General features: G+C 38.3%; 1 protein-coding gene across 1 annotated transcript in view; it reads left to right on the plus strand.

The window, feature by feature from the left end:
- LOC126273153 (fanconi-associated nuclease 1-like) overlaps positions 1-13,908 on the plus strand; it is a 160,815-nt gene that overhangs the window by 103,323 nt on the left and 43,584 nt on the right. Inside the window, exon 9 of the mRNA XM_049976610.1 lies at positions 1,280-1,517. Coding sequence (XP_049832567.1) covers positions 1,280-1,517 — 238 coding nt within the window. The remainder of the gene's footprint in view (positions 1-1,279; positions 1,518-13,908) is intronic.

Below are 13,908 nucleotides of genomic sequence, written 5' to 3' on the forward strand. Positions count from 1 at the left end.
TTGGACAAGAAGAGAGTAGAAGCTTTCGAAATGTGGTGCTACAGAAGAATACTGAAGATAAGGTGGATAGATCACGTAACTAATTAGGAGGTATTGAATAGGATTGGGGAGAAGAGAAGTTTGTGGCACAATTTGACTAGAAGAAGGGATCGGTTGGTAGGACATGTTTTGAGGCATCAAGGGATCACAAATTTAGCATTGGAGGGCAGCGTGGAGGGTAAAAATCGTAGAGGGAGACCGAGAGATGAGTACACTAAGCAGATTCAGAAGTATGTAGGTTGCAATAGGTACTGGGAGATGAAGCAGCTTGCACAGGATAGAGTAGCATGGAGAGCTGCATCAAACCAGTCTCAGGACTGAAGACGACAACAACAACAACAGTGTCACCATTGCAACTCATGTGTGGACTGCTGTATTTTTAGGGACAAGACTTGCTTTGATGGCTCAGCGACATGTGTTTGCCCGTGGGTGGATATATCTTGACTATTTGGTCAGCAGTTTTAGCATTCTCGTGGTAAGTGTAGATTTCAATGTGGTTGGTCACGAGTTATTCTGTGCAGTGGACTGACACCAAAACTTAGGGAAAATGCATTTTGTAGTTCTGGTGCGTTTTTCAATTTTTCTTGCATGAGCATGTGATGTGATTGTTCCTTGCATCACCACGTCTTGTGAAAATAATTTTTTTTTCAGCACATCATACAATAGTTGTATGCATTGCTAATGGTGAACTGCTAAGAACGTCTGTACATGGTTTAACCCTTGATCACACAGTGGAATTGGTAATCCTGGGGCATATGTTGTACGCACAAATAAAGTTGACACTTGACACGGTGGCTGATGGGAGCGACTGCAGAGGCATTTCCCATTTACAGGCGCTCCCATGAGCCAACACGCCAAGTGTCAACTTTGCGCGTTTAATATGGGAGAAAACTCCCAAATTTGTGCCTTCTGATGTAGGGTGGAGCAAGGGAGGAAAGAATCAACCTGGCTGACAGCAATCTGTCAGTCAGATTTCATTGAGGGTCCAAGTCCATATTACGTCTGCCAGAGAGTAGGGGGAGGCCGAAGGTTTATAGTGTTCAGCACTGAACCAGGGACCTGTGAATTTCCAGTCTGACACATAGCCACTAGGCCACATTAAGTGAGGAATTCGTGTAGATTATGGGACGGCTAAGCTAAGTAGCTAAGTGCATCCTTTGCTCCCTTTTGTTGATAATATTTCATTATTGTTATTTTAGTGTTTTGAGTATTATGTTGATGAAAAAATTTTATATTTCAGAGAACATGTTGAACAGCTCCCATCTTTTCTGAGGAGGTTTACACCAGGCACTGTATATGCCTCCTGCCTGCAGTATGGTGCTGAGGTGTATAGAAAATCTGGAAAGGAACATTATAAATCTGCAGTTCAAATTCTTGAGCTTATATTGAGCCAGAAGCTTTATAGAACTCACCGCAGAGGAAAATGCTATGTGGCTTTGGCTTTGTTGCTTCATCGTCATGTGCGAGACCACGCTGCAGTGAGTATCAACTCATATGAGGAGCTACAGAGATTATGTCAGTCTCCTAGTACTCTTTTGTTTTTATTAATTTTTTTCCTTAAGCTTAAAACAACAGTGTGTTGTTGGGTTACATGAGTGCATTGTGAGCAGTTACCTTTGTAGGCTGATTGCATTTTGCCCAGTATCCTACCAATGAACCAAAGTCTGACACCTGCTGTAGCTATGACTACCTATGTGATTATTCCATTTCAACACTCTACAAACTGTTACACCCAGGTATTTGCATGAGTTACCCGATTCCAAATTTTAATCGGTAATATCATGGTCATAAACTGCTATTTTTGTTTTGTTTTGTAAAATGGAAAATTTTACATTTCTGTACTTTTAAAACAAGTTGTCAACCTTTGCATCATTTCAAAGTCTTGTCAAGGTCTAACTGATTGATTGTGCAGTTTTTTCCCCTAGAAATAATTTCATTATAGAGAACTGTATCATGTGCAGAAAGCCAGAGGTTACTTTTAAAATGGTGTTCCTGGTCATTCATGTACAGCAAGGATCTCAGCATATTTTCCTGGATCATATCTGAACGTACTTCTTCATCAGTCTATGACACACTATGCAAAGTAACATGCTACATCTTCCATGGCAAGGAATACTCAATCCAGTCACAAATTGTGTTTGATACCCCATATGATCATACTTTCGTTGGTGTAGCACTGAGTCAAATGCTTTTCGTGTTACAGCACTTAGTCAAACGCTTTTTAGAAGTCAAGAAATCCACCAAATTGGCTTCCACGATGCCACATGAGAAAAACACAATTTATGTTTCATATGTCTGATGTTCTGCAAATCCGTGCAGGTTGGCATGTAGATGGTCATTCTAACAATTCATTATGTTTGAGCTGAGATGTCTTCTAAGATTCTACAGCAGATGGATATTAAAGATATTGGATGGTAATTTTGTAGATTACTCATGTCACCCTTCTTGAGGATGGACATAACCTGGGCTTTTTTCTTATTAATGGGCATAGTGGTTTCTTTAAGAAATTTATGGTATATAATGATAAAAAAAAGGGTTAACTCAGCCACAAATTCCTTATAGAATATGCTAGGTATTCCGTTGGCTCCTGGGGCTTCATTTAGTTTCAGTGATTAAGCTGTTTCTCAACAACATTGTCAATATTTCAGCCATTTTTGAAATGATTTGAGAGGTGAACTAGGAGAGCATTTCTAAATTTCTTTTAGTAAAGGAACATTTGAAAACATGGCTTTTGGTTTTCTACTGTCATTTCCATATTCTATATCATTCATGAGTGTGTGGACACTAACTTTAATGTCACTAACAGCATTTACATATTACCATAATTTCTTTGATTTTTGTGAGAAGTCTATCAATAAGATTTTGCTATATCATTGATTTTTTTCACAGCAAAACATGTTTCATTTAATCTCTCCCCCTTTATACTTGCATGCTTTGTTTTACACCTATCGCACAGTAGTCACTGTTCCTTTAGAAATTTCTGTACAAAGACTGTATACTGTGGAATTTACCTGCCATAGTGATCTATTATACTAGGCAGCTATCTGTCCAGTGCTTGAGCAACTATCCCTCTAAACTTCATGTACAGTTCTTCTAAATGCTCTTGCTCAGAGATAAATTTGTCGAGTGTCTTATTGAGATATGATTCTGTCGTCCCTTTGTGTTATTTACTGAATATAAACATGAATCATTTTCTTGAGGAGTTACATGACAAAAAGATTTGCAACTCTTCATTGCTCCTTGCCCAATACTCAAGTTGCCTGTGCCTTATGTAGACAATGAAGCTCAGGCATTTATGTCCTTGTTCATTGATTTAGCCAAATATGTAATGTCAAGGAGCTGTAAATTCTTCTGCCTTACTACCTTGGAATAAGTGCTCAAATAACAACAGCTTCCTACTGTTCTGAAATATTAAACACACTGCTTAATGCCAGAAAATGTTTCGAGCACAATCCTAAATTTTTATGGCAATATTGTCCCCTTAAGTCCTTATACTCCCATTATGGCATAAGTCCTCCCTTGATAGGGTCCGTATTGAGGTGCATTATCCAGTACATCAAGAAGTATCTTTCTACACTTTTGCCACGCCTGTATTCTCAAAGTAACTTAGTCTCTTTTGTAGCTAGAACGTACTTTGGACTGCTTAGCTTACCAATGTACTGTGGCTCATATGTTTCCTCTGTCCTGAGTACTCATTATGAAAGACTTACACTCATGCATTATCCTTGACCTGTGCTAATGTATATGCCTAGATGTTAGCTCATCACTTACTTACCAAGGTGGATATCTACCCTCTTCCGTCCACCCTCCTCTCTGTAAACATGACGATGCTAACATCTAGCTCGTGTAACCATAGCTGAATGGGTATTGTACAATATATTATTTTATAATAGGGGGTGGCAGTTATGTCTTTTACTTTCTTCGCATTTATTTTTACTGGTGGGTTGCATTTTAAAAGGGTTTATGATACATTGAAATGATTCTCAATATTCGCTGTTTTCTAGATTGTTTTCCCGTCCTCAGTGAAGTTGCAAAAGGTCATGTTGTTATTGTATGGTGAACAATATGTGCAGTTATCTCTGAATAGATATTATCCAATTTCCTCCACTTCTACATATGATCACTAAAATTTAGTTGCAATAAAGAGACAAGTGGTATGTCTGCTACGTCGTTACATGAAATCTATCCTCTTGCTGACTTTAAAGGCTGAGGGTAGCCTTAAAAACAACAACACAAATTAAATTAAATAGTCCTCCTAGGAATTTAGTCTAGTCGCATTCTCACATCCTGGAGCCTGACGCATGCCCCACAAAGTTCTTTCTTTCTCAACGGTTGATTTGGAAAAGAGCTATGTGTAGATTCCTCTTATTTAAATCACTAGAAATGAATGCTTGGTAGTAGTTATTTGCTTGGTTATTGGCCCCAGCATTATTCTGTTTATGTGCATTACAGAATTTACTTTCATTTCTCTGCCGATGCCTTGGTGGTAACAATTGCCATAATTATTTTTGCCTTGGCAGCTTTCACTGGGTATATAATCCTCTTATTCCTTATTGAATGTTTCTACTCATTCAATAAAGGTAATAAATTGCTAACTGTAAACCATCACCAGTACCAAATTTCTTTTCTCAGATGATAAGGAAGTCTTTGTACTAATACCTTAAGTAGATGCTTATCCTCTAGCAGACTGTCGAGGTATTTGAATTTTAAAGACTGACATACTAGTGTACTACTAGTGTTAGTTCCCCCTATGAACTCGGAGACCAGTACTGCCTTTTTCATTTTTCTCGGAAGTCGTCCCAAGAAATAAATACCTTCTAAGTAACTGAGTGCAAAATCTAATTTTTGAGTCCTTCCACCATTTACAGAGAGGCTTTAGCAGTAGATTAATTATTGTTTGGTGCATACCTGTAGTTACCTAAAGTATGTTGCAAGAAGATGACTGTGAAATTTGATGGTAATTGAAGAATTAAATACCCTTGGATAGTAATCGGGGTGCACATCCCAATATGGTTTAAGCTTTGGGCAATCTTTTGGATAAATTTATCCCATTTCCTACTTGCAACTCCTTTAGCAACTCTCCTGACATTTCATTACCTGCACTAGATTTCTTTCTGTTTAATTCCTTTTTTGGCTTTTCGAGTTCCTCCCAAATTTCTGAAATTTGTCCAAGTCTTCTGCAGAATGGGATTTACTGGTGGTTAAACCTACTGTCTCTTGCACCTTTTGATCAGTTATCTCACACACACACTCTCCTCCAAGTTAGCAAAAACAGATTCTGTGATAACTGTCACCTCTAAACCCTTATTGTGTTCTAACATACCCAGTTTCTCACATGTCTGAGATATGTTCATGAATTGTTTTAAATTCTCATCTGTTAACACGTCTCAGTTGCTTTACATCATTATTAACATTGCAAAATGTTCATTAACTTTGTTTTTCTCAAGACTTCATTGTTTAGTTACTTCTGACCACAACTCCCCAGTTAACTCATTTATTATTGTTTGTAATTTAGAAATCAAATTATGCATTTCCTTTTTCTGTGCTCTAGATTCCTCTGCATGTTTTTCTAAAGTTGCATTTGTCACAGACAATTCTGTTCTAAGATGTACTATGTTTATATTTAACTCTTCAATTGTCTTATCGAATTTCACAGTCATCATCTTGCAGTGTACTTTGGGTAACTACAGTCATACACCAAACAATAATTAACCTACTGCTAAAGCCTCACTGTAGCCAATTGTTTCAGCATTGACACCACACTGCACCAAACTAACAATCTTTATTAGACACTTGCATTTCCAATTACGTCACTCAACATCACAACACTGCAGTTAGACGAAAAAATCAGTTTGAGTCGAATACAGCTCACCAAAGGTTCTTGGCATTCTTGCTGCATAGCGGAGCTGATGAGTTGCTAACATTATGCGGGTGGTGAATTACTACATTGCTGTTTTGCCACTGCTGTCTCTTAGTGAATGGCCAACTAGACCGTAACCAGTTGCTGTATGTTGATATGGAAACACTGACACGGAAGTGCCCATCTTCTCAACGGTGGTCATAATATCCTCTTGTGATTCTTGAGTCTTGTTGTGGAAATTAATGTTCACTCTTCATCCATTTGACTACTCATGAATTTTCTGTTTCTGCTGCAGTGCTGGTAATAACTTGAGTACTGAGTAATCTGAGTTGTTGGTCAATTGCTATGGATAACAACTGCAAATTCTGGAGGACATTTTCTTTATAAGGCAATAATTTCCTTTTAATTTTGACTTTTTCTTGTCTTCTCAATCAAATGTTATTACTTGCTGACACAGACATGTCTATTCATCCATGGGCAAGTGCAGATATGCAGTGTATGTGCTTTTGTAATGATCCATTTGTGTGTATCTTTTACATTTGCCATACATTATGAATTTCACTTTCTTATACTTGGAAGCAGCGGCAGAAGTAGCGTGGCCCAAGCATTTTGACTTCAGACTCCTTTTCTCCCATTGTGATGCCTTTATCCGCCTGAAAAGTTGCTCAAAAGACCTGCTGCTTCTTCTGAATAATTTTGGAGTCTCCTTCTTTCCAGTATGTGTATTCAGTCCACAGTTGCTTAAAACCTCAAGTAATACAACATTAGCCTTGTGCAACATGTCTCATACATCAGTGCAGCGTATCTCCTAGGCATGATATATGCAGCATGGAATAATCACTCATTGCAACAAGCACCACAATGCACAGTAATATCAATATCTACCATCCCGTCTCGCTGATAATGCTACATTCACACCAACACATGGTACATGTACAAAGAAACCAAAACTTCTATGAACAGATGGAAGGTCACAAATTTCTATTAAAAATTTGCAGACATCATTCATCGAACTGAAAGAAGAAAGTGTAATACATCACTTTAAGCCAAAGTGATATGTTACATCTCAGACTGTTCTTCTAAACTTCACCTTCAGTTGCTCTAAATGCTTTTGATCAGAGGTAAATGTTTCAAGCATCTTGTTGAGATATGGTTCTGCTGCTTCTTTATCTTGTTTACTGAACATTTCAATGTTTCTACTTGTTTTAGTTGCCCTTTGTGCTCTACTAATCATTGTTGCTATAACTAAGGACACAGCAGGGGGGGGGGGGGGGGGTTAGGGGATACAGAGCATCCTATCAGCTAAAAGAAATTACACGCGACCTATCTGTCATGTAGTGATCTTGAAAGGTATTTTGATTTTCAGTTACACAACGGAAAAGGGGAACACATTCGATAGTCAACAAGGCCATCGCCAGAATTAAAAATATCAATAGCACTGTCAGCTATCACCCACCCATGCTTCAGCAAGCACCAACTACAGCATATTGTTGGCTTTACTTTAGCTCAATTGTAATTTTATTAATCAGTTCAGTTCGTACTTGCATTTTAAGTGCTGCCATTTATTTCTTTTGTTCTGCGTGATGTAATTTTGTAGCCAGAAAGAACAACAAGCCAATTTTGGTTTGTCCACTACTGTTATTATGGCAACTTGAAAATACTGTAATAGCCTAATTACCTAAAAATAACTGTTTAGTTTTAGCACTGGAGTCGTTATTTAGGAACTGGTAGAACTTTGGGGTTGCATAACTTCAGTATTTCCCAAGACAGTGGAGCAATAAACAGAACTAAATAATGTGATATTAAAATTAGTGCATAAAAACACACTTGCATTTGCCTGTGTCACCCAAAAATCACGTTGATCAACAAAAATACTGCCCAAATGGCAATGGTTGCATTTCTTTAAAAAAATTTGCTCAAAATTCTATCATTGGTATCCCAAATGGCAAAATGTCACCCAATCTAGTCATCCGGGTAGTACTGAATTATGAAAAGTATTTCTAATATTGAACAATGGGGAAAAATGAAATGTTGTGTGGCGAGGGCCTCACGTCGGGTAGACCGCTCGCCTGTTGCAAGTCTTTCGATTTGACGCCACTGCGGCGACTTGCGTGTCCATGGGGGTGAAATAATGATGATTAGGACAACACAACACCCAGTCCCTTGTGGAGAGTGGTCGGGTATGTGATGACAGTAGTAGTTCATTCATTACTAAAATATTTTTTTCAGTAGGTTGCATGAATTCATCTGACCTAAATGCACCCAGCATCCCCCTCTTGGCCCTCCTCCACTCTCGCCCATAATCTATTTATGCTCTCATAACACTATAATAACTGAAGTTTTTTCAGACATTCTGGGTTATCTTCAAACTTTAATTTTTTATGTTATAGGAATAATGAGATAAATACTAATTTTTTCAGTAATTTTGTAACAGTATTTATGCTGATTTGGAGAATAGTTAGTTATTTCTTTGGCAGACTGTAATTGACTTTGATGCTGATTTGCTTTTTATGTGTACGTCAGCGATATTTACATTGGAAGGCAGCTAGTGATAGTTATTTTGTACCCTTTTTTTTCGTTGACAGTCTTCTGACTGATTTGATGCAGTCTCTCATGAATTTCTGTCCTGTGCCAATCTCTTCATCTCATAGCAGCATTTGCAGCCAATGTCCTCAATTATTTGCTGGGTGTATTCCAGTCTCTTTCTTCCTCTACAGTTTTACCACTTATGGCTCCCTCTACTACCATGGAAGTTATTCTGTGACATCTTAACAGATGCCCAACCATCCTGTCACTTCTTCTTGTCAGTGTTTTCCATTTATTCCTTTCCTCGCTGAATCTGTGGAGAGCCTCCTCATTCTACCTTACCAATCTACCTAACTTTCCACATCTTTCTGAAGTACCACATCTCAAATGCTTCAATTCCCTTCTGTTCCAGTCTTCCCACAGTCCATGTTTCACTATCATACAATGCTATGCTCCAAACGTACATTCCCAGAAATTCCTTCCTCAAATTAAGACCTGTGTTTGATACGAGCAGACTTCTCTTGACCAGAAGTACCTTTTTTGCCCGTTATAGTCTGTTTTTATGTCCTCCTTGCTTCTTCCATCGTGGGTTACTTTACTGCCTAGTTAGCAGAATTCCATAACTTCATTTACTTCATTGCCATCAATCCAGTTGGTAAGTATCTCCCAGTTCTCATTTCTGCTACTTCTTATAACATTCATCTTTCTTCTATGTACTCTCAGTCCATATTCTGTACTCAATAGACAGGTCATTTCATTTAGCACATCTTGTAATTCTTCTTCACTTTCACTGAGGATAGCAATGTTGCTAGTGAATCTCATCATTGATATCCTTTCACCTTGAATTTTAATTACAGTCTTGAACCTTTCTTCTATTTCTGTCATTGCTTCTATGAATTGTAGACTGACCAGTAGGGTCAAAAGACAACATCCCTGTCTTACACCATTTTTAATACAAGCACGTCTTTCTTGGTCTTCTACTCTTTTTATTCCCTTGTAGCTCTTGTACATATTATATATTACTCAACTTTCCCTATAGTTGATTGAAAAGTTACTTCTCGTCCCATCATATGCCACACATGCTCAATTGTAGACAAGCCTGGATATCATGCTGACCAGAGAAGTCATTGCAAATCTTGCAGAACACATTGAGTTTCACAGTCAGTGTGTGGATAAGAATTATCCCTTCACAACAATGCCTCACCTACCTGTTGCAAGAATGGCAAAAGAATGGGTGTAACAACATACTGTGTGTACCAGCCACTGTTTACCTTCCCCTCCAGAAACACCAAATGTGAACAAGAGTTGTAGCTTATTGCACCCGAGACCATAAGGCCTGGTGTCAATCAGTGTGTCTTGGATGAATGCACTGTACAAGACAGTCATTTGCATGTACGAAATAGACTTGTGCTATCACTTGTGTGCAGGCAGAATATGCTTTCATTGCTGAACCGATGGCACACCATTCCATCTTCCAAGTGATCCTCTGATGTCACCAGTCGTGCAGGACACATCAATACTGTGACTTAAGTGGAAGATGGGCTAGAGGTGTGCGCACTCATAGATCACTACTAATAACTGGTTTGCACAGTTCGTGCTGACACACCTGGGCTCATGAGCCCTCTTATCTGTTCTATGGTAGCTATACAATCTGCCACTGCTGCCCTTACAAAATTACTATCGTGGTCTGTGCTGTGTGGATATCCATAACTTCATCTACGGGTGTAAGAATGTTCATGTGATTACTGATACCATTATTGTTGCACATGTGATGCAGCCTGTCCAATTTGTGTGGCAGTTCTCCAAAAAGGCCATCCCACCACTCGGAAGGCTACAATTTGGCCCCGTTCAAACTTGCTCTGTTGGCTGTAGGCGTACGATTATATCTCTGGGACATGGTTGCCTGCTTTCTTCACATGTTCGCACCACACTGAGCCTTCTAGCTGTGAGCATTCCCCATTAAAGGGTAGACACAGATGACTCTCAGGTAGCTTTGTTGCCAGATGCAGTTGAAACCATCTCTTACCCCAGGTGGCATATGCCATCATCTAATCAAACTTGATGTTATCTTTCTAGGTGTACTACTTTTATTTTATTTTTTTCCTTCAGTGTTGTTATTGAGTCATGGAGTGACATCAACAAGAATACAATGAAAGTAGCATACATGGCCCGAACACATTTAACAACTGAAGACCCAGAGGCCCATGCATCCTTTATAAAGATGCTATCCACATGAGGTGTCACTGGTGTAGCGCTTCAAGCACACGTTGGACCTGGTGACAGGAGTAAGTCATGGGCTGCCCCTTGCGTCCACTTTGGGTAGTTGGGGGCACACCTTTTGAATGTTGGTGTGCACTACGCTTGACATAGTGGCCAGACTTAACGTCTGCTGTGGGTGGTGGTAGACCAGTGGGTTACTACAGTTACCAGTTACCAGTTTCATCTAGCATGTGTCGCAAATTTACCATTCCTACCAGAGATTTCTTGAGTGGAATTCCAAGCTCTTACATTGTCTGTTGTGTTTTGCAACCATGCAAAGTAATTTAAGGAATTAATCAATATAAGTTTGCTGATGACACATATTCAACAAATCTATGCACTGCAAAGAAGAGGCCTATACTTAGTTCACAGGAAAAAGCTCATTTCTTAAAGTAAAGTTGCCCTCAGCCTGAATGTTGGTTGCAGTGTTTTACTAGGGTTGCTTATGTTATAGATGGAAGACCTTTGATTCCTTTGAACAGTCTTACCCATTCAGCTTTATGAGGACTTGCAGTTTAACGTGGACTATGAACTGCAGTTAAACTTGACATTTTTCACATTAACTAATCTTTGCCAGGAATGATAAGCGACAAATATAAATCGTAGTGCAATCAAAGATTGGACCTCAGATCTTTGAATTTATAGCCTGACACTTTGCCACTGAGTCATCCTTTGTGCTCCATTCATGTCAACAAATTAAAATAGAAGTAAGGAAGTGTTATAAAAATCAAGGCAGTGGTATAAAAATCAAAAATTTCAGTCTGCATTGCATGTTTCACTCTCTTGCCCATAAGACAAAAATGCTAACACACGAGGCCTCTTCAAGAAACTGGGAATTTTTACACTAACATGCCATTACATTCACTCTTAAATGTAATTTATGCCCAACAAGAAAAGCCAGTTTTGAATGAACTGTGATGTAAAAAACTATGCTATATCACTAAAAATAATTTTTGTAAGTTATAAGCAAATGGCAAGCTTTCACGCATCAAAAATAAGAAGAAGACAGGGATGTTGACGACAAGTATAAAAAGATGTTTCTTTGTTATTCATATTCTCAAAAAGGTTCAGAGGAATTTATAAGGGTTGATTTTTCAACTTACATTATTTGATTAGTGAATATCCCAGCCCCAATCCTGATGTTTCTACTGCACAGTTACTAGACACACATTCTTCAGAGACACTTGGCACAGTGGCTGTTGGGAATAGCAGAACTGACACAAGTTGCAAGACGATACATGACGTCTCGCAATTATTCACTTGCTTCAGGTCTTCACGACCTTAGCCTAGCATACACTGCTTTGCTCACTGGCATTGTTTTTGCCATTCTATGTAGTACTCACCATACTGAGAAATTTTGTGGCCCATTACTGTTTTCGGAGCTACTCAAAAGCAAATGTTGAGGTAGATTAAGCAGTCATTAGCTAAAGCAGAGGAAACACTAAATGTAGCGCTGACAACTAACACGGGCAGACTAAGCTGCTAGCAACCAGAAAGATATCAGCACTGATCAAAGTCCAATTTGTATTTTTTCAGGCACTCCTTCAGTCATGCACTGGATGTCGCCGTAGAGTGTGCATTGTAATGTTCCTGCTCTCATTATTCACTAAGCATGCATTTATACAGAAATTATCTGCAAAAGCTGTTTATTCAAAAAATTATGATTTTATTGCAAGTATTTTGAATTATTCAGGGGTCGTAAATGTACAATAACTGTACTATGCACTGATGCTCTTGGTGATATTCGAACGTAGTCATTCCATTAACTGCAGAAAGTACTTTGAATACATCATATGGGTCCAGGATTTCTGAAATTAAATCCAACATTTATTACTAGTATTTATTGTGTTTATTCACATTCTGTGGAGCATATAACTTTTTTTAAGTCTTTCTACTCTGCTTGCACGACTGTAACTTTGCACACTGCTGCCCATGCAGACTCTACTACCATGAAAGCAAAGGAACAACTACTATGTTACATCTTCTATTCCAAAGTTATTTTGCTTAATTATTCATTTCACAGAATGAAGATATTCACATATTAGATGTGAGGAGGAGTTTTTGATTTGTACATCAGAAACTAGTAATTGTAAACATCATCTTCGCCTGTTTCTTAAAATAAATCCGCGCAGCCTTCTTCACCAACAATAAGAAAAAAGAAGAAAAAAAAAGCATTCATTCCAAAAGTATACACAACATAGAATGTAATCTCATAGCCAGTAGCCAGCAAATTCAGTGAGACCCCCATTGTACATTTCTGTGTGGTCCAGACTTAAAAAAACGCATAATTGAGAAAAAAACAAAATCGAGGAAATTGTTAAAACCCCACAAAATATTAGCAAAAGCACATGTACTTGACATATATGATTAAAAATTACAATCCTCTCCAGTACTTTGTGTAAAATCTTTGTAAGTGAAGGAAATTAAATGCACAATACAATGTTTATACAATAATTTGTGGTAATGGATTTAATAAGTTCTTAAAAATATCACAGACGTGTAACAGCAAGTAAAAACTTATCAAAAAATTGAAATTGGTATGTGTGTACAAGGAAATTGAGATATTTTCTGACATGCTATGTCCTCAAATTTTGCATTCAAAAAACGCATTTTTGAATGACCTTTCAATGTGCTCACCCAGAAAAAGCAAAAACTGATAAACATGTTGAACTAAACCAAAAACATAACAGCAGCTAAGTGGTTAAACCATAAGCATAAATGCGGACATCTATTTAACAACAAATTTTGTCTACATTGCCGTTATTGTTTAATGCTTTTGTTATGAGGCACTCTTCATATGATCACCACTGAAAAGTGTTACTTTAGGCTTGATGATAGAAACAGAGGTGTGAAAAAATGAGTTTATTTCCCCAACTGACGTTACAAGCTTATTAGACGTAAGTCCGGTGAATTCTCATACACTGCATAAAATGTAAATTTGAAAGAAAATTCAGGTTATACAGTTTCACTTCACTCCTGCTGCCAGTCTTCACAATCGGCAGTGTTTGGTGTAAAGTATTGTTGTTGTGGTCTTCAGTCCTGAGACTGGTTTGATGCAGCTCTCCATGCTACTCTATCCTGTGCAAGCTTCTTCATCTCCCAGTACCTACTGCAACCTACATCCTTCTGAATCTGCTTAGTGTATTCATCTCTTGGTCTCCCTCTACGATTTTTACCCTCCACGCTGCCCTCCAATACTAAATTGGTGATCCCTTGATGCCTCA

Source organism: Schistocerca gregaria, chromosome 5 (genome assembly GCF_023897955.1).
Source record: "Schistocerca gregaria isolate iqSchGreg1 chromosome 5, iqSchGreg1.2, whole genome shotgun sequence".
Classification (NCBI taxonomy): domain Eukaryota; kingdom Metazoa; phylum Arthropoda; class Insecta; order Orthoptera; family Acrididae; genus Schistocerca; species Schistocerca gregaria.